Here is a 27,374-nt window from a genome sequence, read left to right as displayed (position 1 = left end):
AATCATTGGGAAAAATACCATTTCATGAAACTCATCTCACTTCCATGTATAATTTTGTGGGTTTTCCCGACTTCAATGCTTTTGTCTGTCTTTTTGAATCACAGACTCTCAGGTCTGTTTATCTCATTCAGTAAAATGTAAGCCCCAAACAAATCTCCTTGGAGTGTGCACCATTTAAGCATTTGGGATTGGCCACCTCTGAAATGCAATGGCATAACCAGGAGAGATGTAGGGGACACCTGTGATGCTTACAGATGTCTGCAGTGCAGAAGTGAAGGAACAAAGCTGAATTTCTCCAATCTGAATTATTATCTAGTAGTGCTAGAGCTGCTGTGCAAACAGAAAACGAGTCCTTGGCTATGGTGCTTGGAGCACATGTAATTCAAAGAATTGCAGGCCTGCCTGGGAGTAATTTTACTGCTTGCTACTGAAGGAACTATGCCTGCTGCATAGTGCTGTCATGAGGTGCAGAACTGATCTCTCTAATTTGATGTATTGTCCTCAGTAATTTCCCAGTGACTGCAGTTGAATAGCTGACAGAAGGAAATAGCTCCAGGCCTCTGTGTCTCAGAGGACTCAGCTTCCCTCACAGCCCAAGGCAGATGTTGCTGCTTCTGCTGCTCCAGGGACTGTGCTTCTGAGTCCTGCTTCTGAGCACAAATGCAGTGCCAGAGTCCAGAGTGCTCAGAGGTCACTCTGTGCCAGGCAGCTCCTCGGAAAGGGCGGCACCGACAGACAGGCTGCGGATGTGCCGGATGTGCCGTGTGACAAATGGGCCTGCTACCAGCAGCAATGGCTCCTCACAGCAAAGCAGGCAGGCTCATAGTGCTGATAGAAGACATGAAAAGCATTTAACACCCAGCTTTTCAGTTGCCTAAGTAGAGTGATTATTTTCCTCCAGAAAGAAAATAATCACAACCGGGGTTATTGCGAAATAGTGTGACCTGAACACAAATGCCAGGAAATAGTTTGCGACAGAGCTGACACAGCTGAGCTAGTGTTTAGCAAACAGGTCAGTAGCTGGGGCTATCCCAGAGGGCCCCAAATGTCAACATGGCCAAGTAATTTCTGTGTGAGATGAAGGGAATTACATCCTGCCCATTCTCTCAGAATAGCAACAGAAGGGACAGTGGCGTGACTGGAGGCTTCTGGAAAGATGACTGTAGCTGCTGCTCACCCTTCCACCCTAAAATGGAACACCTTTTGCATCCCATAAGACATAAACATCTATCCCACAGAGCACCAACAGGATGGTGAGCTGAGAATTAACTGAGAGCAGGTTAACAAAATAAAAACTGTCCTTTAAGACACCCTGGAAGCAACACTAGCAAAAAACCAGCCCTTCATGCTCACCAAAGAGCAGTCAGGGAATCAGATATTTGGATTTGCTAATTAGACAATTCCTTGCTATGTCTTACTAAATAACCAAAATTAATCACGACTGCTTTAGAAAATCCTGTTCTTTACCTTCAGATACATCAGGCTGAACACTCTCAACTTCTCAAACTGATTAACACGTTAGAAACTGCAGACTATGAGAAAGCTGCTTCCAACACATTGATTCTCCAGACCAGAAGTGACCACATTATTTAAAGCTGCTCTGGGGCTGCTCTAAGCTGCAGCACACACACAGGATCTTAACACAGACAGTACCAGAGCAGGAAACCAGCAGGTCCCAGCCAGATATGCTCTCTACCTTCCTTCCATATGGGCTTCATATTTGTTCCTTCATTATTAGATGCTAGTAATATTGTAATGAGTGCTAGTATTTATCTCACAGTTCAATTCTGCTCTCAGCCACTAAATGTTTGGCCCTGATCTGTGCCAAATGTGGGTGCAGCCACAGTGATCCAGAAATTAACGCTGTTTTTAACTCTTGACAGGATCATCTCCCATTCCACATAAACACCATTTTTCACCAGCTGTGACACATCCTAGAGTTTTGGGATGTCTTTCTAACGCAAGAAAAATCCACACAGAGCTGTAATTTTAATTCAGAGTGGCTGAATAAGCTGTATGCAGCAGAGTCCAGTCAAATTTCATGAAAGATTATTGATATCAGACAATAAGAGAGAAGTCAATACAGGAAAAAGTGGAAATCTGTGTAGTTTACCCAGCAAGTTATAGGAAGAGAAAGTGGCAAGTAAGGCTGAAAAGACAAAACTAGACCTAAGTCAAGAGTCAAGCTGTCATCAGGAGTTCTGACAAGCCAGTGCACTGCAAATTATCCTAGACTTTAAAAGCTACAGTTTGAAACTAGACAATTTTTAAACTAATGAAATACAGTAAAAATAAACTCTATATTCTCTTAGAGAGGTATTTCTTCTTGGGAGGGTATTGTTCCTTTGTTTTCCATCACTTATACTGTTTTAATTCTGCTGCTGACAAACCCAAGTCCCATTATGGTCCAGACTACTTTTTTCCAAAGTTATGCTGTTCTGTAAATCAGATCTGCAGAGATATTAAGCACAAACCTTGTAAGTTTTGAGATTTTCAAGACTTCCTGGAAAAATTCACCTCTTGGATTAACCTCTTGGTTATGCAAAACCACATTGATCCCAAATACTAGTGCTGACTTCTTCCCAATGTACCTAAGTGTTAGGGTAGTGACTAGATGTTTGCCTTCAATTTTAGAGCAGTTTTACCTCAAGACCCTGTCTTATTTGGATGCAGCCACTCCAAAAAGAAGAAATGTGAGAGGGCATTCTCAAATGTCTCCTGCAATGCCTGCTTTAATTAAGCTGTGTTGAATCAACTGCACTTTGAGCTTCCTCTGCCTTTGTTTGCTGGCTATGAATCATCTTCATCATTTCTGATTTCATTCTTTTGCTGATGGAAAAAATAGCAGGAAAGGATTCCTCAGGATTGATTAACTAAGCTCTCACCCCATTGCCCTTGGTAAGTTTAAAGAGAACTGGAGGTTATAATCATCTTTATCACTGCACGATGCAGATTTCCATCTTTCACTTTACCATGACTTTGCTCTTACAGGAGCACTTAGCTGTGCTAAAGCAACCATCCCCTCTCTCTCCAGGACAGTTCTGGGTTTATCTGGACCCTACTATGCTGTGGAGCCTCCTTTGGTGAACCTGCCTTTGTAAAAGTGTTTATTGTGCTGTAGAGTACCTGAGCTTAATTATATGGGGGCTGAAATTGGCACTTCACCCTGTGTGACTTTGGGCTCTTCTTCAGGTTGGATTACAGGGACAGAAAAATAATCCTGTAGCCATAATGGCACTTATTTTTTGTCAGTAGCAGAATTAAAACAGTTTAAGTGATGGAAAACAAAGGAGAGATCCTACCTAAGAAGGAAGATTTCTCCTGCAGAAAATATATTTCACTGTGTTCTTTTGTTGAGCTTGCCTTCGTGATACTGAAGAGATGGCCTGATGGATCTGATGGAGCATTGATTCCATCTCCTGGCTGCCAACTGGAAGTCTGATTTGGGATAAGATTTTATTGCCACAGTAAAGCTTTGTAAGTCTCCTTCTTCTAAGCAGTAAAGCAGAACAGAAAGGAATTACAAAGAATAAACACACCAACGGTGGATTTTTTTCCAGAGTTTAAAGGTGAAGTTGTACAAATATCAGAAACTAATTAAGCTGACTGTGTGATATTTAGTTATCTTAGATCCTGGGAGAAAAAAATTGATTTCTGTTGCACTGAATTAAATTACATTTTCACACTGATTGACACAAGCTGACTTTGCTTCTACTTGTCTTACAAAATTACCCATTATCTGACTTTATTTCCTGAAACTGGGCTGCTGACCTTCTGCAGTGATGCTATTTTAGCACTGTATTGATGAACAAACACTTTGTCTATGGGTAACATTGGTCTGAAAGGCCTTATATACATCTTACCTCACTTGTTCAGCTAAGTTCAGGTTGGAAAAGGACATTATTTTTCCTAAGTGAAGCAGTATTTTTAACCTGTGCAAGTAGGCTGTGCTGCTACCATCTTCCACATGCAGAACCTGTTGTGTGAGAGTGCAAATGCAAGTAACAAAAGCTTTTCTCCTCCCTGAACTACAATCAGCTTCTAAAACAAAGTCAGTGCCTGGACACCAAGCACTGTCACATATTTGAGCTGCATCTGTCCCAGCTGTTACCAAACACCCATCTTCAGGAAGATGAGCCTCAATCCCCTAGCTAGTCTCACATCTGGTGCCAGAAGGATGCTGAGCTGCATGCTGGCCCTTGATCAGCAGCGGGGAACGTGTGCAGTGTCTGGGGGGGCAGTACCTGCTTTAGCCCACTGCCTGCCCTGCTCCTTCCATGGCCTCTTCCACTGTAGGCAGGTTCAAGCATGAATCAAACTGCTGTACAAATTTAGGTACAAAATGCTTCAAATTATGACTGCTCATGTGGCAAAACCTCCAAATTCAAGGATGTGACATCTACTGTGACTGTGTTCGCAGGGGTCTTAGGATGAGGGGAAGAGACAAGGATCTGACTCCATGTTTCAGAAGGCTTGATTTTATTATATATATTATATTAAAACTATACTAAAAGAATAGAAGAAAGGATTTCATCAAAAGGCTAGCTAAGAATAGAAAAAGAAGGAATCATAACAAAGACTTGTGGCTCAGACTCTCTGTCCAAGCCAGCTCACTGTGACTGGACATTAATTAGAAACAACCACATGAGACCAATCACAGATCCACCTGTTGCATTCCACAGCAGCAGATAACCATTGTTTACATTTTGTTCCTGAGGCCTCAGCTTCTCAGGAGGAAAAATCCTAAGGAAAGGATTTTTCATAAAAGATGTCTATGACATCTACTGCTTGGCAGTGGTGTCACAGTGCAAGTATTTGATCTCTCATTGACAGGTCAGCTGGTGCTCTCATCCTCTGAATGTTGACTGTACCAGCAGTCCACATCCCTCCTACACCACAAAGGGAGAGGATCTTTCCCTAAAGGCAAGGAGGATGTGGTACACTGCTCTTAAGTGAACCAAGAAGGTGGTCCCAAACAAGTAGAAAAAGCACAAAACATATTTGGATGATACTAAACCTGTTTTCTTACTGTGAGATAATTTATTATTTGCTTGGGGTGGGGAGGGGAAAATAAGAATGTTAATCTGAAAATGTTGTGTTGCTATTTTGATGCACTTGGTAATGGATGATCTTCCTTTGTTCTTGTAAAACAATTTTGAGAATCCTCTTGATTCCTATGGAAAGCAGGCAGACCTGGAACTGTCCAAGGACTCCAGTTCAAACCATTTTTTGAATGCCTGACTCTTCCACTCATTCATGCTTCTCATGGATTCCTGATGATATCTGTAATGGAAATTGCATGTGACATGTCTTTCACACTCATGGGCTTATCAAGGTAAAGCTGACAAGTCCTCTTTTCTCAGCCTCTGACTCTACATGACAACCTGTAGTAAGCCTTGGCAACTCCCAGACAGATGACTACTTGTGTTTGGCACAAGAGCAGAGACGCTTTGTTGCAGCGATAAATCCGTGTCACTGACTGCTGGGGTTAAGTGCTGCTCAAAATACACCAAAAGCAGTGGGGAACTGGCACAAGAAACCATGAAAGGGAGAAAAGGAGCTTCACAGACCCAAGGACTCTGAAAAACTTGGTCACTTTACTGGGGGAACAGCTCAAATTGAAGTCAGTGGTCAAGCTTTGGATGGTAGACAAAGATGAACTCACATAGATTTCTTAGGACACAGCCATGTTCTCTACCTGCTTCCCAAATTTTAGGTGGTTTTTCTAAGTACTGTGAATAATTTGGACACAGAAATCTGTGCTCAGAATCTCTGAGACAGCAATTCAAGAGTTAAATTATGTAAAGGTTGTCTAAAAACCTCCCTTGTATTTGGGTTATTGTTTCTAAGCACTGTAGAAAGATGTTTAAAGGCTCTATCCATTTGTGGGGGTTTCTCTTTCATAAAAACCTGTCCTTCCTATCCCATCTTTATCTCAAATAATGTTCATTAAGGCACAGTTCCCCTTCCTTTATGAAGGCTGAAGTAGATGCTCTCTTAGATGTTATTTAAAGAAAATCTGGATTCACTGAGTATTATGACAAAGACTTCATACTTTGCTTCTTTCTTTCATTTTGGGTAGTTTACATCAAATGAGTCTAAAGATATTTCCTTTGTTAGCAAAAATTATTCCAGTACTGCCTCACACAGGAACATAGAGAGACAAAAAGTTCTAATTTGTAAGAATAAAGTTTGTAAGACCCACTAGCAAATGTGAGATGTTTGCAGATGGTGTTGATAAAAAGCAAAAGTGCCAGGATAAGCAGAAAGGGTAGAAATAAATGAGGTAGAAAGGACATTCTAACAATACCAAAATAGCCTTCAAAGATCAAGAGGTTGTTGCTGAGACAAATGAATAATGGTGGTAGCACAAGCTGCTGATGCAAAACCAGAAGAGAAATGATGGCTGCAGAGGTGGCACTGGCCTTCCCCTAAATTCACCAGCTTACATGGCCTCTGTTAGAGCAGATTTAGCCTGCAATCTGTTGTTTTTATTCCCATGCCAACATTAGCTGTAGGGCAGAGGTGGACAGTGACTTTTCAGAGGGGGCACAGGGACAGAGGTCACAGAGCAAAGCCAGCAGTGTTTCTCCTGCCCTACACTACCCTGCAGCCCACCAGGTGCCTGCTCTCATTCTGCTCAGCCCGTTCCAGTAGTAGTACTCAAGGACTAAATTTCCACTTAATTTAATTGAGAAAGGCTGTAGGGCTTTAGTGCTATCATTGTTTAGCAGTTATTTTTCCTGAAGCTGCAATTATCACTGCCAATGCAATTCAGTGGGTAATGGAGGAAGTCAGGACAGTGTACGCTTCACAACCTCCCAGGTGCTGCCTTCCCACGACACTTATTGATGAGGCTTCCACTCTGCTCTCTGGTTTTCCAGGAAAAATAAAAAGCATGAATTCTCCCTGGTTTAAACATCCAGCTCATCTTTTACCCGTGCATTTGAAGGAATAGGGAAGAAGTGCAGCGGGAGGAGGGGAAGAAAGTCACTAAGTTAAACAAGGATAATTAGAGAACAAAGGCAAGAAGTCTGCCCTTGCTAATTTAGCCCTGGAAGAGCTGATGAAGCATCAAAGTAAGAGACAGTTAAAGTCATGGCCAGGAAAGAATTTTAGCTACTGCATTGTGGACCACACAAAGTTTTTGTAAGAAATGGTGCTGGGATTTAGGCTGTGGTAAATACAAGGGTCACTTGGCACTCATTAGTTTGTACTGGGGTGCTTCCAGTTTCCCCCTTGAGGTTCCCCTTCAGAACCTGGATTCCAGCCCTTGAACAGAATGTGCTCCTATGACAGTCAGCCACTCTACACATTTCACCCCAGCCCCTGAAATTTTTTAACTTCAGGCCATGGTCATTTACATTTTCCCATTAAGATTCTGCCCATAAAGAGCTCATAAATGTTTCAATGTTTTCTTCATGAAGTCATAAAATCCAACAGACCAGCAAGTTGTTTCTACCTGTGGTCTGTAGCCATCTGCAGCATTCACTGATGTATGTATAATCATGCAGAGAGAAGTGGCATATGTGACAACATTTAATATGCATTACTAAACTCAAATAGACCATTGGAGAATGTTACTTTGATATGAAGTTGAATCATAATTTTATTACTCAAAGGACACAAACTAATTACCACCTACAGTTTAGCCAAACAGAAGGTATAATTGTTTTGTTTCAATAGCAATTTATTATTTATTTTGAACTGAAAGGACAAAAGAAAACCCTGAACCACTCGTGAGCACATGCAATGAGCAAACCTGCTACAAACCTTCTAGAAGGAAGAATAAAATATTGGGCAAGGAAAATTTGTCCCACTTGCAAGAAAGGGCTCAGCAGGACAAAGGCAAGTTTCTCACCAAACTTACTGAAATAATGAAAAAGTAATGAATTATCCAGGCAAACTTCTGGGATTAAAATTGCAAAATACAAGGCTTTCTTGATGTAATTATTTTGTATGCCCTGCTTATTTCTACTCAATACTACAGTGTTAGATTTCTTTAATCAATTAAACAGGTACATTCATGATGCAGAACAAATTAAGTGGAACAACTTTGGACAGGATTTGCATGTGGATTTCTCTTGCCTTCAGCCGGCAGTGTGCTGTGCAAGTGTGCCATCAAGTGGTACAGAGAGAAAGAGCTCGGCAAAGAAGTGATCCTCCACCTTAGACGGGAGACCAAGTGTTCCCTGAAATGCCACCTTTTTTATCAGAAAATAACCAGGAACAAATATTCACATGCCGCCGTAAAACGAGATGGGAAAGAGCTGTATGGCTGGGGCTGCTGGGCACATGGCTACAGGGGCAAATGTCGGTGAATTCAAAACCTCTGAGGCTCCTGTAACAGGTTTGTATAAAAGCCTGACATTTTTTAAGTCTGCAAGGGCCCTAATTACGGCCCAGTGAGGTGTCTGTCCCACCTCAGAGAAGAAAGCAGCCCTTGAATGACCCCTCTGAAGGACTGCTGAGCAGCATGGCTTGGTCAGAGGGATGGTGCTGATTTCAGCGCAGCTCAGTTGAGCCCAGAGGGGAAAGTGTCCCTGCCATCTGGGACCTGCTGGTAGTGCCTGCCTGGGGAAGGACCTCTGCACCCATGTGGTGACACCAGGGGATTCTCCATCCTCGTCCTTGCACTGCTTTCAGCCATGCTGGAGCTCAAGAGTTTGGCTCTGACTGGGGTCAAGGATTAGGGATTCATTTAAGTATTTAAGAAATCTTTTTGGTGATTTCTGAGCATTCCACAACCCTTCCATCACCAAACCACCTCAGCATCTTCAAACCTGAATGCCATGTAACTATGAAAAAAATGTTTTATTACTTTGTTTTGGGGAGTTTGTTTTACATCCAGGTAATTTGAGCACATACAAGAAAACAGCATATTTCAAGAGCTGCTAAGGCACCTCTAACTCAGTACAATCGCTAAAACTTAACTGTCTCTAAGTACCTTTACAAATATGATATTAGGAGATTCATCTCTGAGCATGCAAGCACATTGTACAAACCTGCTGTTTTCTTGGTGGGTGGTGTGGTTTTCTAAGTGTGGTGGGTGTGGTAAGACCAAGGGCACCTTAAAGCAGATCTTTTATTTTTCAGACTTTATTTTTCAGCCTGGCTTTGCTTTTACCTCATATATATCTCTCACTTATGAATTACCATTGCATTTTCCATCCTGGTGGAACTGAGCATCAAATATTACCCTTTTTTTCCCCCCCAGTATCATCTGATGCCAATCACATCTCAACACTGCCTGCTTCCTTTGGTGAAAAAATCTGTGTTACAGTGCAACTCTGTAAGACAGTGTGTGGTTAGTGTTGAAGCAGACATCTGAAATAACACAACAGGAAAATGCCAAGGAACAAGAACAATATGAGCAATAACTGAAAGATTGGTTGGGGAGCATCAGTAACTTGCGATTAGCAACACAGAGATGTTTGAATTGGGAAGACAATTGGTAATTTCCTAAAAGCAAACAAAACAAAACTTTATAAATCAGCTTATTCTCACTGTGAAAAGTGATGGGGCATATCCAGATTTTCTCTTTTTCACTGATTGTGAGGACTTACACTTAGTACAATTATCCATGGTCAGCTGAACTATCTGTATTTTTGTTCTCACCCACAGCTCACCTTCCCTGGCAAAACAAGTAAGAGGAGCATAAAGGAAGACCTCATTTACCCATTGAGGACTGTCTGTCACACTGGCATGGTGAAATAGCCAGGTGGTCTATTCTCTTTGTTATCAGTAAAAATATTGCACACTGGCAGACTTCCTATGCTACCCAGGAAGTGTGAGTGACAAGGAAAAGTCCCTCAGATGACAATGACAAAGAATGAAAGGTGATTTATTAGGAGATCTACACTAAATTACCTGGGAAAGCAAGGAAAGGAGCCCCTGCTCACTAAAAACATATAAACATCTGAAAATGCTCATGATTAAAACTGCAGATATTCTCTCCTCACCTCAAGTGCTGTTGGAAAAGTAAATCTGCTGATGCATGGAGGCATGACTAAGACATGGGAGACTTGGAAAGCAGCATGTGAAAAGTAGAGGCTGTGCTTTAAAGTGAGTAAGGAAAGTGAACATCAGAATTTCCGAAACTCTTCCAAGGTGCTGCTTCCTGTCTTGTCTGCTTGAGTGACTGCAATGTTCATTCATGGAAAGAGCAATTCACCCTCTGCTCTTCAGCTCTTCTGTTAAGGCACTGGCTTTATTCTCTCCTCTTCGAAAAAGCAGACTTTAAATGAGCTGTATTTTCCCCACAGTGTGGCCATTGTGCTGCTCTGTCCTGAGACTGGCCCAGGCTCTTGTTTTTGGTAGAATTTGGTCTGAGGTTTGCTGCTGACAGATCTGTGTCAAATAAGGGCCATCACAACTGAGGGCAGTGCCAGAGGCGCCATCACATAGGTACTCATGATCTAGCTGTATTTGCTATAAGCCCCATGTTTAGCCTGCAAAAATGAATGAAAACGCTCCAATTTATAGAAAGCAATAAAATTATTAAACAGAGAAGCTTTCAAGCATCTCTGTTTATGTGTACAAACCTCCCTGAGGGAAGGCAGGCGGAGTTCAGTGAGACTAATGGTCTCTGTGGAATAGACAGAGCTGCTGTGCAAAGGTGCAGAGGATCAGAGCTAATGGTCTTAGAAATCTCAATGGCAGGGAAGTATCTTACAGCAATGGGATGCAAGCTGCCCACCCCTCTTCACTGTCTTAAAAATTATGAAGTTGGCTTAGATGGCATTTTAATTGAATTTACCTTTTCCTTTCATCTGCTCTTCGTGTCTTCTTGCTGCAACTTGTAAGACTTCTCAATTTCAACTCTTCAAATTGATTTTCCCATAATTAATTGGACAATTAACTGTAACTTAGTAATTATTTATCAAGTATGCTCATTATGCAAATATCTACAGATCTAAAATATATCCACACTCAATGAATTTAATAAGAAGACATCGCTGTGGATATTATGGAATTGTTCTTCACTTGCCCCAAATATTTGCAAATCAAATGTTAGAATTATATTTGATTTTGTATTCCATGTCTGTATCCCATGTCTTTTATGTATCCCAGTTGGGATACAGGGCCAGTTGTGCTCTGTGCTCCTTGGATTCTGCCATTTGGTCAGCCTGATACCTGGGCTGATGTGCAGCACCCTGTCATCTTGGATTAAATTAATGGCAAAAGCTAATCACTGAAAGAGCAAGTACAAAAGGAGGAGCAATTTCACTGGTAATCACGTTGGCCTGGGTGGTTCTTGTTTCCATGCTTCATTCTTTTTGTCTTCCCTCTTCATTCATTTATCCACTGATCCAGAGTACATTAATGTTTCATATAGAGAGCCAAGGAACCATAAATGTCAGTTCTTGGTCTTATTTCAGCATCATCCACTCCTATACCCATAATGAGTGACTTCTTTTGAATTACAGTCAATTCTGCCCCTCTCTTTTTATTTTTTTTCCTGCTGCTGCTGTTCCTTTCATCTCTATCATGAGGCACTCAAAGAAAGGTAAAAACACTGAAATGGAAAAATTATGGCCATTTTTGTGATTGGCTATTTTTATTTTTATGGCTGCTTGAGAGGCAAAGCATTGGAAATATTTGGCCTGCAGTTACTTGTGAGTATTATTAAAATATTAATTTTCCCAACAAGCTGGAAAGTTTAGAAGGCCATTTTATGATTGGAAAATTAAGTTGCATCAACATTTAGCAGAAAAAAGCTGCAGAAACCCAAGAGCAAATGTAAAGAAAGGTATATATCACTTCAGAAATCAGAATTAGAAAGAAATATTCAGGAGTACTTATGGGTGGGAATCCCAAGCGTTTTTACTCATATATTGACCACATAAAGTTTTATGAAAAACCTGTGATATGATCAGTCAGATTAGGTTGTTTTCAAATATTTCAGCTTTCACAGCATGCTTAGTGAATGACTTTTTGTTTTTCCTTTTTGAAACTTTCCCAGTAGAATATTTTTGAAGGATATTTTTCCCAGTCTGATTTATCTTTGTCTCTATATTCCCTGGTAATCTGACTGCCTGAAGAACCAGTTAATCATATCTGTGTTCCTGGTATTCACTATTCCATTTGCAAAAAGATGTAGAAAAAGCCCCAAAGAATTCAGTATTGTGTAGATATAAATTATTCTGAATTATTCTGCAGGTCCTTCTTTTTCTACTGTGGCAAATCTCCAGGAAGAAAAAGAGATCCAACCAAGATAGTTCTGGCTTATTTCTAGCATTCTAGCAATAGAAAGTGTCTGGATGCTTAAGGAAGATGTATCCCACCTGATCCACAACTCAGGGATGTAAAGATGTAACATTTAGTGGTATGTTACACAGATTCCTTGGGCCACGTTGCTCAGTAATTAGCAGTGCTTAGATGCTTTCAAGTGGAAGTGGGTTTAGGTAAAAGCAGAAGTAAAGCAAGGCCCAAATGAACTGTGTGTTGTAAAACTTCCCTATGCATCATATTCTGGAAAGTAAATAAAAATCAGTGGCAGTATCAGCAGGAATGCTATTAGGTTTACTCATTGTGTAAACACAGAGCAAGAATTAATAATCTAATCTATCATTTGAGGTTTTATATGCACCCAAGTAAATAAGCCCCAGTCAAAGCAGTAACCCTTCTATCACAAATACTAATAAAATACAGTCACCACTGTTGTCAACAGAAAATTTTCCTTCAGGCAGCCTCTGGCATCTCTCTTAGAAATCATTTTAATTGAATTTAGAAGATTAAAAGCAATAAAAGAGAAGGTTTTCCTTCCTTTTAAACCTATATCCATTTCCATCTAGGTTTTCATCTTCTTACCAGCACAACAAATGTTTTTGAGGTTTGATGTTAATGTGATGCAATTTCAGGAGAACTCAAAACAACATAAACCTTTTTTGACAGATTGTTGAATATCAGAAGCATATGTATTATTCCTTATGCTTTTTCAAAAGCTGACCTGCTGGAAGAAAATGGAACAATGTCACTTTCCCAACACTTAGATTTTGTCATGTACATTGGTCCTAATCCAAGACTGGAAATAGATTGGTACAAGCACCCATTTACCAATGTATGTTCATAATGTAGTTCAAGATAAACATGTTAACACTGAAAAGAACATAATTTTCAAAAATTAAGGTCACAGGCAGCAAAATGTTCTTTTCATAACTCATTGAACCTAATGCATACTTTCCCTTTAAAGTAGTGTTCTAAAGATTTATACATATGGTTATTTTCATCCTGCTGTGTTGGTTGACCTTGAATTTCAGTGAAGCTGCCCAAAATGTGATGAAGGGCTTACTTGGGTTTTGTTAGTTTGTTGTTTTGCTAGAATTTCTCTTTGCTTGGCATAAATGACAGCTTTAACCTCAATTTAGTTGTTTAAGAGTTAGGCATGTTTAATGATCATCAGTTTGACAGCGAAATGATCTGTACACAGGGATAACTTTGGGTACAATAGTTCTGCACTCACTCTCAGTGATGTTCATTTCCACTTGAGCCAGTTCCTTTAATTTGTAGTGTGTTGCTCCCTTGACCACCATCAGCTTCACCTCTCTCATGCTCCATTAGCCAGACAAGTGCAGTGCACTTTGCAGTGCTTCCATAGAGCCCCCTCAATCAAAACTTGACTGAAAGGCTGTCTTTTCAGAATCAAGTATCATAACCTCAGCCTCAGTCTCTGAATGCTTCAAACAGGAACCATGTTTTGGCCTGCATTGCTCAGAAACATCAGCAATTTTATTTCTGGTTGTTTTATTTCTAGGCTTACTGTAGTTTTGGCATCTTTCTTAAGCATGCCCCTCTACATGTCCCTCTTTCAGAGGACACTGACAGCCCTCAGCCTCCTCCTGATGCCCTTTGTTTTTAGTTTTCCTTTTTTTGTAGGCTTAGGAATGGAGAGAGGAGAATTTACCAGTCCTTGTGGAGTTAGGCTAATAAATGCCATTTGTTAGCATCCCCACTGCTTTATCACTGACTCTGTATGCTTAGCCCAGCTCTCAGGGTTTTCATTTGTCAAGGCCACAACACATGGTAATTTGCTGAGGGTTTTCTCCCACAAGAGCCCCTATTGATTTAGTGTAAGATATTAAATGGGTCACTTGCATAATTTTTCATAAACAGCATACATTCATTCCCTGCTTTGCCACAGAAGCTTTCCTTACTGTGAAGTTCTGACATCACTGTTGGTCATCCTCAGGATGTGTCCCACCAGTATCACATTTAAACAAATTGAGCAGCCTGAAGAAATTTAATGTGAACTGGCTCAATTGGCCAGTTCCTGCTTCTCAAACAGGACTGCCAGCAACAAACCAAGTGGCAGTCTGCCACTGCCCTCACTCATCCAAAGGTGCTTGTCCATATGGATGCCATGGATCCTGAAACACACTCATTCCTTTTCATGACCTCCATACTCAGCAGTACGGACTACCACAGCATTTCAAAGCATCACAGGCACTTTTAAAAATGTTGCATTATGTATTGTCACAAAAGAATTCCTGGGAGCTACTACACAGATGTAACCACAAGTCCAAGAGTCCCATGGAGGGAATCCAGAGTGCCCAAAGCCCAGCAACAAGGTTGTCAAATGATTGTTTCCACAATGCTCGCTGGATTCTTAAGATTTGACACTCAAATTTAAAAGCATTTGCCTGTCCACCACAGTTTTAGCCAAAAATCTCTAACCTTAAAATCTGCAGAATTGTCAGTATAGATAAACCCTAAATTTTTCCCAGTGAATCCCTGTGTCAGTTCATTGTCTGGTAGTTCTAATCAAAGATATTTACTGCATTTCCCAGTTAGCTCACATCAGGAAAAAGATGTCCTCTAAGACACTAATTTGAAAGACTTAGCTGCATGCATACTGTCTAACGTGTTTCCTAATACTTATTGAGAGGAATTTCCTTTACTTGTCTACATTTCCCTTATTCTTTGAACAAAAAGGAGTAATATGCTCAAAGCTCTCTGCCTGTGGGTCCCCTCACCTTGCAGAGTAACAATGTATGAACAGCACATCAGTGAGGTTAACCTCCCTTTGTTGGACACCATATTTTTACACTTTTTTCTTCTTTTCTCTCTTTTCCCATATTTCCTCTGCTTGTCATAACTGCAAGAGGTTCAGCAAACTCTCAGAACCTTTGCACATGTATTTGGTATATTGTTATTTTCTTGTCCCATTGTTAATGTTTACAACATATTTTGTATTTGCAGGATTTTATTAAGGTCGTGACAAATCTGACATTTACTAGCTCAAGGACCTGCTTCTAACCTCTAACTTTGCTTGCCTTGACTTTTAGAAAAAATGTCAGGCTTCCCTCACTTCACTGTGTTTTCTAAAATTAAATGTGCTTGTTTTGCAAATATAGAATGTACTGCAGAAGTGGTTTTCTCATCTTATAAAAAAATAAACCAAAGCCACACCAAATGTTCTAGAAGTGTAGAATAAAATCTCTCTTTTACAACTGTAGATAGCTTAATTCAAAATTCCAAAATTTGTGTGACTATATACTTGTTTATTAATTTCAGACTAAATGCAGTACAATCTACCATACACAGGGAAAGACCAGGACTAATTTTGTAGTTACATTTTTATTTTCAATTAGCAAATGTATAAAGGTTTAAAGGTATTGTTTCTCACCCCAAGAACTGCTTGCTGAGTTCACGTGCTCTGTATGTGGAGCATACATCAGATCACAGAGACATGATATTTGATCTCTGTGGACAGATTTCTGACAGTTTTGTGAAGACAAACTGTAGCTTTTTATGTTTCCCTCTGTTTCCATAACACTTGTCAATTGTACCCCATTCTAGAACTGTTTTGAGGTCTGTGGGGACCAAACTCCAGGCCCTGGTTTTGAAATGTTCCTGTGGTGAGATTTGCACATAAGACCACAAAATATAAACCTTGTTGTCTCTAAATGCAGTCCTCCCTTAGGCAGTGTCTGCTACTTACTTTTTTTCTTCTATTTGCTCCAGCTTTTCCCCTCTTCTTCAGTTTTCAAGCGTTTGAAGTTCTTAATCATTTTACCTTTCTTTTTCCAGACACTTCAGTGATGGAAACAAATCCAAACTTTTATTCTTCTATAAAAGTTTGAGGAACAGCCTGTGCAAATTACAGTCTGTTTCACATTGGGAACAGAGTGACACCACCCCAGGCAGTGCTCCAGGAAGAACTAAAGCCGCTATATGTGTGAGAACTTTACAGAGCAAAAAGGCAGAGCCAGGCAAATTCACCTCTGCAGCCCAGGACTATTATGCTAAGAAATAGATGTTTTTATGGAAATCAGTACCAAAGCTACTTTCAAGCTGGAAGCTAGACAGGCAGGAGTGATGGACTCTCTTGTGGCCTGTGAGCACAGCTCTGAATTCAGGCAATTGCAGGATTTCATCATCCCCACAAGAACATTATAGTGACTTTTGCCTCCAAAAGCTACAGTGCCTTCACACCCCTGATGTGCAGAGGGGAAGTGTTGGCTACCAGTCCCTTCTCATGACGTACATCATCCCCATACCTGTCATACAGCCAAGCATGAAAAGCAATAGGTGCCACTTTGGTATCTTTCAGTAACTTCACCCGCTTTTGGGTTGTGATATTAAGGTGGCAGTTCTGGCAGATCTTGATACTCTTTCTCACCGTCATCTGATGCATGTAAATCATGCAGGAGGAAGTTTGGATTGGTGCATTTATTCAAGATTCAGAAGTCCCTGTCTCAGTATTCTGTTGCGCTCTTCTCAGTATTCTTGCCTAAGACATAAACTGCACAACATGAGTTGTTCATGCTGTTTGTACACACAAAGAAATTGTTTAGCCTCTTGTCAGCTTAAAAATGTTCCAAGATACCCAGTCTTGAAGAAATACACAAAGCAACATGATTCTCCCATTTAGCTATGAGCAAGTCAAGGAAAGTGCTTGATAAATCCATGGCCTGCTCAAAAATAATGGGCAGAATTTGTACCGGGGTTGGTTTGCTGTGTGTATTACAACAGTTGAGATAAATGTGGCACCTTCTCTTCCATCACTGCAAAAGTAATTTTAAAAAGAATCTCTCTCAAAAAAAAAAGCTTCTAGAATCTTGTTCCTAAACATTAAAAAGATGTGCTTTTTCCCTTTGTGAAGGGGAAATTGAAAATTACAGCATTGTGAAGATTAACACAGCTAAAACAGATAATCCTCACACCAGTCCTGCTGGCAACTCCTTCAGTAATTCTGGCAGCCAAATGTGAGGCCTGCCAAGAGCACAAAGAAATCCAGCCAGGAAGACAGCTACAGTCCTGTACACCCATGCTGGAAAAAACACATTCTGGATCTTGCTGCCTGTGCTCTGAGGCTTGCCAATAACAGCCTAGGAGTGGCCACACATGTGCTGGCTTTCACAACAGAGAAACAGAGGAAAACAGGAGAGCTGTGTGAGCCACAGCCTGTGCAGGGAGGAACATGCTGCCATAGTTTTTTTCTTCCAGAAAGAACTAGGAAAGACCTTCTGAGAAGTCAAGGAGAGAGTGCACATATTTTATCTAATGTACAGGAAGAACTCTGGTCTAGACACAGACTGAACACATGTGAACCACATTCCCTGGGTTCACTGGCAGCAGACTGACCTTCACAAAGAACTGATTTTCTACACAGGGAGGACTGGGCAGCTGCCAGCAAGGACAGGGAACTCCTCCAGGACAGTGCTGAACCCAGCGCTCCTCAAAGCCACGGTGGCCCCACCTGGCCCACCCCATCTCCCCAGCCCCCAGCATGGGGAGCAGGGAAGGAGGTGGCAATGCAGGGCAAGGAAGAGCTGAAGGAAGTGGCAGAGCACAGTAAGTGGCTCCACAGCAGTCCCAGCAGCTTCACATAGGGGATGAGAGCATCCCTGAGCAGGGGTTGCAGACAGACCCACATGGTGGGTCTGGCTGAAAATGGGGGGAAACAAAGAGCAGGGCAAAGGGACAGGTTTCCCTAAAGGAATGCCAATACACTGTCCCACAGGCAACAATGGTGAGAAGAGAATGCTGAATAAGCCAATGATTTCTGCTAATCAGCCAGACTTCTTCAGGACAACAGCCAAGGACCCAAGGACAGCAGAGCTGCCTCTGGGGACCAATGGACTGACTGAGGAAAACATCAGTGAAATGGCAGGGAGATTAGAAAATACTCTTTTTTTGCCTCTTTTTCAGCAGACTGACTGGCTATGTGTCTCTCACAGTCTGCCTGTCTTTGGCAGATTGAGCATGTTTATTATTGCACTGGAGCTTTCATGTGTTTAGCAAGATGCTCATATCCACACAAAGAGTGCCTTGTCAACTAGGTCAACAAAAGATGGTCTTTGAGAAGTTTTATTCTATACCCTTGGCTTCAAAAACCTGTACCCAAGCTACAGAAACCAAATCAAAGCAGCGAATTGCAAAACTTTCCTCTTCAAGCACATGAGCAGACCTGCTTTTCATTAAATCACTTTTCCTGTGTCCAAAAGCACCTAATCTGCTCCTGATGCTGAAGGAGAGAAAGGACACTTCTGGTCAATGTTGTTGCATCAGTATCAGCCACTAGGAGGGTCATACCCACACATTGGAGCATTCCCTGCTCATTCCTACTCCCTCCACCCCCTTTAGCTATGTAAATACCTTAAAAACAAGGTAACCATTTCTGACATGAGGGAGCATGTCAGCAAGAAACCACCTACTCTGTGAGCAGCAAATTCAGACAAGGTCAGGCAGGTGAGTTCCACCCTGTATTTCAAGAGGGAACAGGTAAAGGGATCTGCCCATCAATGCAGATCCCAGGGAGAAGCAATTTCTCCTCCCAAAGCAAGGTCCCAGCCTCCCAGTTCATTCAAAATGGCTTCAGTTCAGCAGCTGGATCACATGTGGACTTGTGGAGCTCCTCCCTGCTTTCCAAAATGTGCCTGCTGGCCTTTCAAAATGAGTCCCAACATTTTCTGAATACCAGTAAGTCACAAGCTTCTCCAGGGGCTGTTCTGGCTTCTGCCTTGCTCGAATGATGAGAGGCACTATCTGTTTCCTGTGGTTCTTAGGTTTTCCACAAAGGAAGGAGGCTTTTTGGTCCTGTAGGCAGGAGTGCCTGGGATCCTGGCCCCTCTGATGGCACTGATGTAAGGCAGAAGAGGAGGCTCCCTCACCACCAATGCAGTGCCCTTGGGAGTGTAGGCTCGGAGCAGCAGTTCCTCTTTCTCGTGAGCTGTCACTGCCACCCAGCCTGCACAGCCAGAGAGAACACAGACAGTGAGGAAGACAAGTCCCCAGGATCAAAACAAGGTTCTGACACAAACTGCTGCCTCCCAGAGTGGCTAAAAACCTGAGCTACCCTCGTGTGGTTGCTGGAGAAACCAAGCTCAAAGGTCATCTCCAGCCCTTTCCCAACACAAGGTAGCACCTAAAGCCAGGTTACTCTTCTCAGACACAGCTCTTTCCTGGTAAACTCAAAAGGGATGGTGGGAACTACAAGAACACAAGAAGGAAGCTTTCCAATCAATCAATGGCCCTTTCTCTCTCACCTGGACAGCTGACAGTGCCACAGCCATTCCTGATGCTGTAGAACATGTTTGGCAGCCAGAACAAAAAGTATTCCAGTGCTGCCATCCTGTACAAGCCTGGCTGCCAATCTCCATTCTTGGAGGCTTCAGCTGGACAAAGTCATGGCTGCTATGATTTTGTGTTCACATCCTGCTCTGAGCAGGAAATACAGCTTCACCCCTTCAGAGGGCTCTTCCCATCAATGTTTCTAGGATGCAAACCCTGCAAAGCAAACTAATGAAGAAATATTAAATTACCTGCAGAGGAAAGTTTGATATCTGCAACTGCCTCAGTGGTACCAATTCCTTTCAGTGTAATGTCTTGAGGGACAAGTGGGGGGAACTCTTTCATTCTTTCTTCCCCACCCATAGGAACCTAAGATTAAAACACACAGAAATTATTTAACAGTCAAGAGATTCTTCAGCATTCCTATTTCAAACTGGTAATCAAGACACAAGGGAGAATAAAGACATTTAAACATTTGTTAGCCAGTTAAGAGCTGGACTGAATAACCTCCAGGAGTTATTTCAGGTTTGTCAGAACAGAGTCAGGATGACACCCAGAGAATCCCTGTGGGAGGGAAGCAAAGATGGAGTGCCCACTGCAGGATGCAGCTGGTGGATCAGGCCAGCTGCCTTGATGCGAGTGACAGCACTTGTTCTCCATGAGCACAGGAATGGAAATGCCAGGGCAAGGACAGCTCACCCCATCTCCCATCAATCTGCAAGTGCTACACAGAACATTGCCATACCAAGGAAAAAGTCAGACCACCAAGAGATGAAGATATATGCAGAAGATCCATCAGGGAAAGAATAAAAAAAGTAAATTTTTCAGCTACAATCTGTTCTGAAATCCCAGTCTGCAGATCTGCCATGGAAAATATTCCTGTTACTGTGTGCACTTTAAGGCTGTTCAAGAGGAGCCAAATATGAGTATGCAGAGCACTGCAGATCTAATCAGCCTGAATGCTAGAAGCAGAAACTCTGCTGAAAATGCATCATCTGGAGTACTCTTTCCTAACACACTTCATCCACACAGTCTGTGCAAGACTGCTCCACACTGAGCATCTCCACTCACCCACTGCACAAGTGCCAAACTCCTGATACCTATGGATGTTCCCTGTCAGTTGTGCCCCAGACAGGGCTCCTGCCCACCCACAGCCACAAGCTCTGCCCAGCACCTCCCCTTACCTTGAGGAACTCTTGGCCTGCATGCTTTTCATAGAGGGTGTCTGCATTACTCAGTGTAGTAACATGGACTGGCAGCAGGTTAGAAGCCAAGACAGAAAACCAGGCAGGCTTTTCTCCCTGAAATAAATACCAAAAGGATGTTAATTATGCTAAGAGAAAAGCAGCCCTGAATTGCTCTCTCCTGCCCCATTTCTTTCCTGCATGTTGAAAACCTGCCCTGCTAGATGGCCCCTCCCTGTTTGAGAGGCCCTTGCCTCTGCCAATGACAGCAGCCAGGGTTTATATAAAACTGGGATTTGAGTTTCCAGAAGAGAAGACCTACAGCTTCACCATCCAGCCTCAAAGCACCCCCAATGCCCCATTTACAGCCAGCACAGCTGCTCAGCTCAGGTAAATCATCCAAGAGACATCTTTGCTCTCACTTAATTCACAGGAACAAACTCAGTGTGGTTATTCAATGCAAGATGTGATGGACATTTGGTCTGGTGCTTCTTCTCCTATCACTCTACACTTCTAACACACAGTGCTCAGTCAACAGGACTTGGTTCCAGCTGCTCTCAAGCTATGCTAAGCTGGTGGAGCAATTTCAGCAGGCACTCTCATCACATTTGCAGGAATAGAAAACAAGGTCAGAGAGGGGAGAGATCTCTTCACACACTGCTAGCAGCCAGAAATAAGGGCAGGAATTCCTTAAAGTTCAAAGGTCTAAGCTGAGGCAGGAGCTTCTGTCATGATCTGAACACAACTGCTCTCCAAGATATCAGGAGGATAAGAGATACACAAGACTGATACATTGATGTGTGGTCCAGCCATACCAGTACGTTTTTTACATTACAGAATTCTGCCCCCTCCACCTTTCTGGTTTTCTTCCAGCAGGTCAGGAGTGTCCTTAGCAAAATACCAATTCAACATTTCAGTGGTGCTCTTGGAAAGCAGACTGAAACAAATGAATAACCATACACACCCCTAAAACAGGGCAAGCTACTGAGAAAATCATCTAAGACTTAAGATAATGTCTAACGTTTTTATGAAAGAAACTGCCCCTTCAGAGGAAGCATCATGGGAGGTCAACTCCACACAGTTCAATAAAGGTGTATGGCATGGGATTTTGAATAAATGGAAGAAATTATTGGCAGGGGGAACACACAACACATTTGAAAAATACTTTTTACAGAAACTAAAATACATGTGCAATTAATCGCTTCCTCAGGCAAGTTCTTCAGAGGTCTGCCAGGAAAGAAAAATGTCTATGCTATTTCTCTCTTAGCAGGCAGCTTTCATAAAACACAGAAATGAGGAAAGCCACTTATTTTCCCAGTTAATTCTGACATTCTCCTCTCTCCCTCATGCCTCTCTGTATGCCATGGGAAGCCCATTAAACTGAAGATATTTGTCAGCATTCAAAAGCAGTTCCCATTATACACTATGTAATATTGCATGCTGGTACCAAGTAAAAAAACCTTCCAACTACCCATCCCAAGGCATTCTGACTTCAAGCAGTGATTCAGTAACTGGTTCATCATCTCCAAAGCAGCAATGAAGGGGTCTGGGAAAGCTACCCAGAAAGCCTTTTGTGGCTGGGACTGCAGTAAGAGATGAAGCAGCTGCTCCCAAAATCCTTTCTTCCCTTACCTCTAAGTAGTCTATACGTCCCAAGGCCGCTAAAAACAACACCATTCCTGGCTTGAGAATGAAAGTCCGTGGAACAATGGCATGTGATGGCAAAACCAGCTTTACTTCCTTCTCTGTTAGGAGATTCAAAACCTGCAAAATAAATTGCCATAACTCATCCCACATGTTTCAATGGGAACAACGAATTTAGTATTGGCATTATAGTGATAGAAGAAAAGATCAATCAAAGCAATGTCAAGAACATCTGACACAACAGTTCAATTCTGGTCCACACAGTAAGTGAGAAACAGGAACAATGTCCCCTTCCAAAATCTGCCACAGACAATGTGCTTGTCCTCCACTCAGACTGAACATTGACTGCAGGAAAAAAATTTGATGTGAAACTTGGCATGGAGCTCTCCAAAGGAGAGCATGAGGAGAATCAGAATCAGAAAGTATTTCTGGATGCAGGAAGTATTTTCCACAAGTATTAAACTCCAGAAGAAGGGAAGAACACACACAATCTCAAGTTACCAAACCAGGTCTCTAAGCTGATGCCAGTCTTTACACTGGCTATCAGAGACCAAAGTGCAACCTAGTAAAACGGGTTATGGTCTGACAAATACACCACTAGAAAACCAGGAGTCTTCCTAGTGTCCATGAAAGCAGCCCCTGCACTTGATCTGCAAAGTCTCAGTACAATCCTTGCACTTCACTCTCCTCAGAACCTTCCTGCCTGCTTGTACTATTAAATCTTCCCCAGAAGATGACCTGCAGCTCTGCACGGGTATTAGAAACACCAAAAATCAAAATATGCCTGTTTTAGACATGTGCACTTTGTGAGCACTGGCTTCAGTAGGGCATTGCTCTACTGAAAAAGGCCTGACATATTGGAGCCATAGCAGCAACACTGCAGATCCTCCTAACTTCAGGAGAAGGCTTTCTCTAAGGTGTGGCTCAGTCATACAACTCTGGTTATCCTCCTAAGCGTCACCTTCTTCCATAGGCTGGGACAGCTGAAGAAGTGTCAGCTCCTTTGGGTGATGCTGGTGTGAACTTGCTAAGAGCACTCTTGCTTACCTCCCTTGGTTCAGAGGTTGTGGCAGCTTGGTGACACAGCCCTGCAGCTCCTTGGCAAAGCTGGCAGAATTGCACTACTCAGAAATGCAACAGCATTACCACGTGAACCCCTCTCGAGTTAAACCTTATCTTAACACAATTCCCAAGCTAAGAGAATCCTAATGCAAGGACTACAGCACAAGTAAGGCAGAACAGCCCTCCCAAACCCTGTCACCCCAAAACACAGCACCACGGAGTACCCACACAGTCTTCCTTTACAATTCCTGGAGTGTCAAAACACCATCGAGCATCCTTCACTTCGTTGTGAGTGAACTCCTCCCTTTCCTCAGGCTTCTTAGGGGCATCTCTAGGATCGTCATCCATGCTGTAAGAGAGTGTGTCAGGGTCGAAGTCAATCTCAACACTAGGCTTCTGCTGTTGAAATGTTCTTCCAACTCTTCCTGGATTAAAATGAAAGGTTCTCCTGGTAATTTACTTTTTAACTTGCTTTCCTTCAATCAAACATCTGCCCCTTTCATGGCTTAAAAGAGATGCACATGAGTAGTATAAAGGTGATAAAGACACTATGTGGCTTGAAAGTTGTGTGTTCAAAAGCCAAAATGATAAGAAATCCCTTCTATAATTCTTGCTTAGCACTCCTCATGCCCCAAAATCCCAGCAGGAACCAGATCACAGACACTCAGTTATTTCCAATTTATGGTAAAGCAGGCTGCCTTCTATTTTCAGTGCCTCAGACTGCCAAACACAGAACTATCTGAAAACCAGAGCTATCTTCTGGCACCCCCTCTTTTGAATATATACTGAAGTGATATACAACCCCTGCAGCCTGCAGCCCAAATGTGATTACTTAAAATTAAACTTATTTACTTTACTTGGGAATAAGAGACAGCCCATACTGTGATATCCTTGCAAACTACTAAGCTATCAAAATTTGCCAGCCTTGTTCAGACAGGAGATGCATTGCACAGAGGAACCCTCTGGTACTATAGCAGCTGACAGGTACTCAAAAGTACTAATGATGCTGCTTATGGAGCAGATGGAGGTCTTGCCCCCACTAATCTGGAAGCAAACACTGGTTAAAATAATTTAACCTTTGTGTAATGCAGTGTTTTCATTAGGGACAGAAAGGTAACACCTTTACTCACCCACTAGGTAACCTTGCTTTTTAAGTTGATTAAGGTACTTTTTTTCTTCATTGCTTAGCTGATCTTCTGTTTTTGTGGCCTCTTCTTTTAGCCTCTCCTGCCTTCGGAATATCCTGTCACACGTAGGGTTAATAATTGGAAATTTCAACAGGTTCAGTGTTGTTCCTGGAAAAACAAACAGAAGGCACTTTTGGATCTCTGACTACTTGACACATTTCAGCTCTGGGGAACAAGGTTACAAAAAACCTGCTTCTCTAACTCTTTGGTGAAACCCAGTAACACAAAGTCAGAGGTGGAACTACAGCTGCTCCCACAAAGTAGCAGCCTCCTAGCTTGGGGAGGCAAAAACAAGCCATCCACCTGCTTAAGACCTGTTCTCACACATAGTTTGAATAAAAGGGTCTCAAAGCCGAGTAGTGGCAAGGCTGACTTAGTGCACCCCTTTCAAGCCTCAACTCCAGACAGCTTGGTCTGTCCTACAGGTGCTCACCACTGCCCCTCCCAGCCTCTCCAGACTGGAGGACACCTCTAATGGATAGGGACAGGCACGGCATGCACATCAGGTGCCATCCTGACTGGCAGGGGTGCACACAGACCCACATTGGTTTAACAAGCCTCCTAGTGCTACAGGATGTACAGTACCCTCAGCACATGCATCCCACTCCTGCTGCCCCCTGTGAGGAATCACAGGATTAATTAAGCTGGAAAAGACCTCTGAGATCATCACCATGTTGACTAGACCATGTCACTGAGCGGCACATTCAGGCACAGCAACTCCATTACCTCCCTAGGCAATCCATTCCAATTTGTAATTACCCTTCTGGTGAAGAAATTCCTGCTAATGTCCAACCTAAAGCTGCCCTAGTGCTCTTAAGGCTATGTCCCCTTCTCCTGTCACTGGCTGCCCTGGAGAAAAGACTGACTCCCACCTGGCTACAACTTCTTTTGGGTAGATGCAGAGTGATAACTGTGGGAATCCACAAAATCAGAGGGTTTTGGGAAAGCTGCAAAAGGCAGGCCTCAGAGACAGCAGAACTGTGATTAGAGCTAAGCAGTAGCCATGAGACAGATCAGCAGAAAAATTATTTTAAAAGTAGAAAAGCTAGGACAAATAGAACAATGGTCTGTGTATTAACACTTGTCTAAAATAATTCCCTAAGCTACAGAAAAGTTTATCTAGCAAGATATTACGAATTAATAATGGAGCTCTGTGCATTGTGTTTCAAGGCTTACAAGCAGGTATTGTATTCGAAATAAGCAAACCTTGTTTTAAGCAAAGGTACTTGTGCCTATAGTGATTGGATGGAACTATTGTCAATGTCCTTTTCCTTTGTGTGATTGATCAAAAAACTTATAAAGTAAGTTGTAACATTAAGTTCTTGGTCTGCTGCCTGGGATGTGAGCTGATGGCATTTTCTCACTGTCACAACCATGTAATGAGACTGATGCTGAAAAAAAACCAGCTCAAGGCACATTCCACAGCAGTCCTGTCCCATTTGTGATCTGTACATAGACCCCTGGCTGGTGATAATAACACCTCCCAAGCCCTCTTTTCTCCGGGTTAGACACTTCAGCCACTCCTCACAGGTGAAAAATTGAAGCATGGCACCCCTCTGGAGCTTGGTGCCCACCACGGAGGAGCTCAGGGTGGCACACACTGCTTTGGTGACAGGTTCTCTGCTGCAGAGGTGGCCGAGAGCAGCCCAGAGGCGCACAGCCCACTGTTATCCGCACATCCCCCATTACCCGTGCTACAAAGGGCCGAGCAGTGCACCCACCTGGCCAGGGGGACACGGTGGCCCTGTCGATGATGTCGGGGGCGCGGGACTTGCAGTAGTCGGAGCGCAGCAGGGTGTTGAAGAGCGTGGACTTGCCGGAGTTGGTGGCGCCCAGCAGGTAGACATCTCCGGCGCACTTCCAGGAGCGCTGCAGCCGGCTGACCAGCCCCTCCACGCCGTAGCCGGTCTTGGCGCTCACCAGGCGGATGTCCACCAGCGCGGCTCCCCGCAGCCCGGCCCGGGCGCAGGCGGCCGCCACCCGCTGCCGCAGCCGCCCCAGGTGTCCGCGGCAGTCCGCGGGCAGCAGGTCCACCTTGTTGCCCACCACCAGCACGCCGGCGGCGGGCACGCCGGGGCCCAGCAGCGCGGGCAGCTGCGGCAGCACGGGGTCGGGCAGCTCCATCACGTCGAGCACGTAGAGCAGCAGCGGCCCGCGGCCGTGGCGGGGCGGGCGGCGCAGGGCAGAGCTCACCACGCGCCGGTGCTGCTCGGGCGGCAGCCGCAGCCGCAGGGCGCTGCCGTGGTGCTCCAGTGCCCAGCACCGCTGGCACACGGCGCCGCGCAGCCCCGCGGGGCCCTCGGACACCAGGCTGCGGTACCGCTCGGCCGGCACGAAGCCCGGCGCGCCGCCGTCCCCGCACTGCAGCTCGGCCCCGCAACCAGAGCAGCTCACGCCGCTCGGCGGCACCGACGGGTCGGACAGGCTCGGCACTGCCGCCGCCGCGCCGCGCTCCCGCCGCGGCTTCGGCTTCACCTTCAGCTCCCGCTCCCGGCGCAGCGCTGCCGCCGCTGCCGCCGCCGCTCTCTCAGCCGCGTCCGGCTCGTACTCGAGGAAGACGAAGCGCTCCTGCTCCTCGCCATGGCCCGCCGCCGCCGCCCCGCACGGCCGCAGCGGGGCGCGGAGCGGGGCGCGGAGCGGGGCGCGGGCCAGGCGGGCCAGGAGCGCGGGGCCCAGGCGGAGCATGGCGAGGCCGGACACACCGACACCGCGCCGCGGGGCGCGCGCCTAACGTCACGGAAGCGCGCGTGCGCCTGGGGGGAGACGCGAGCGTGACGTC

The 27,374-nt window shown here is 43.8% G+C and overlaps 1 protein-coding gene across 1 annotated transcript; it reads right to left on the bottom strand.

Annotated features, from left to right (window-relative positions):
* Positions 1-18,697: 18,697 nt before the first annotated feature.
* Positions 18,698-27,300, bottom strand: NOA1 (nitric oxide associated 1). The gene is made up of 7 exons (XM_064711115.1): positions 26,317-27,300; positions 24,539-24,703; positions 23,637-23,833; positions 22,335-22,466; positions 20,703-20,819; positions 19,770-19,887; positions 18,698-19,195 (listed from the first exon to the last, which is right to left on the bottom strand). The coding sequence occupies exons 1-7, from the start codon at positions 27,278-27,280 to the stop codon at positions 18,990-18,992; spliced, it is 1,899 nt and encodes a 632-aa protein (XP_064567185.1). The 5' UTR covers positions 27,281-27,300; the 3' UTR covers positions 18,698-18,989.
* Between the last annotated feature and the right edge of the window lie 74 nt (positions 27,301-27,374).

This window comes from Zonotrichia leucophrys, chromosome 4, assembly GCF_028769735.1.
Source record: "Zonotrichia leucophrys gambelii isolate GWCS_2022_RI chromosome 4, RI_Zleu_2.0, whole genome shotgun sequence".
NCBI classification, from domain to species: Eukaryota; Metazoa; Chordata; class Aves; order Passeriformes; family Passerellidae; genus Zonotrichia; species Zonotrichia leucophrys.
The sequence above is the reverse complement of the archived record's forward strand: the minus strand, read 5'-3'. Positions and strand labels throughout refer to the sequence as shown.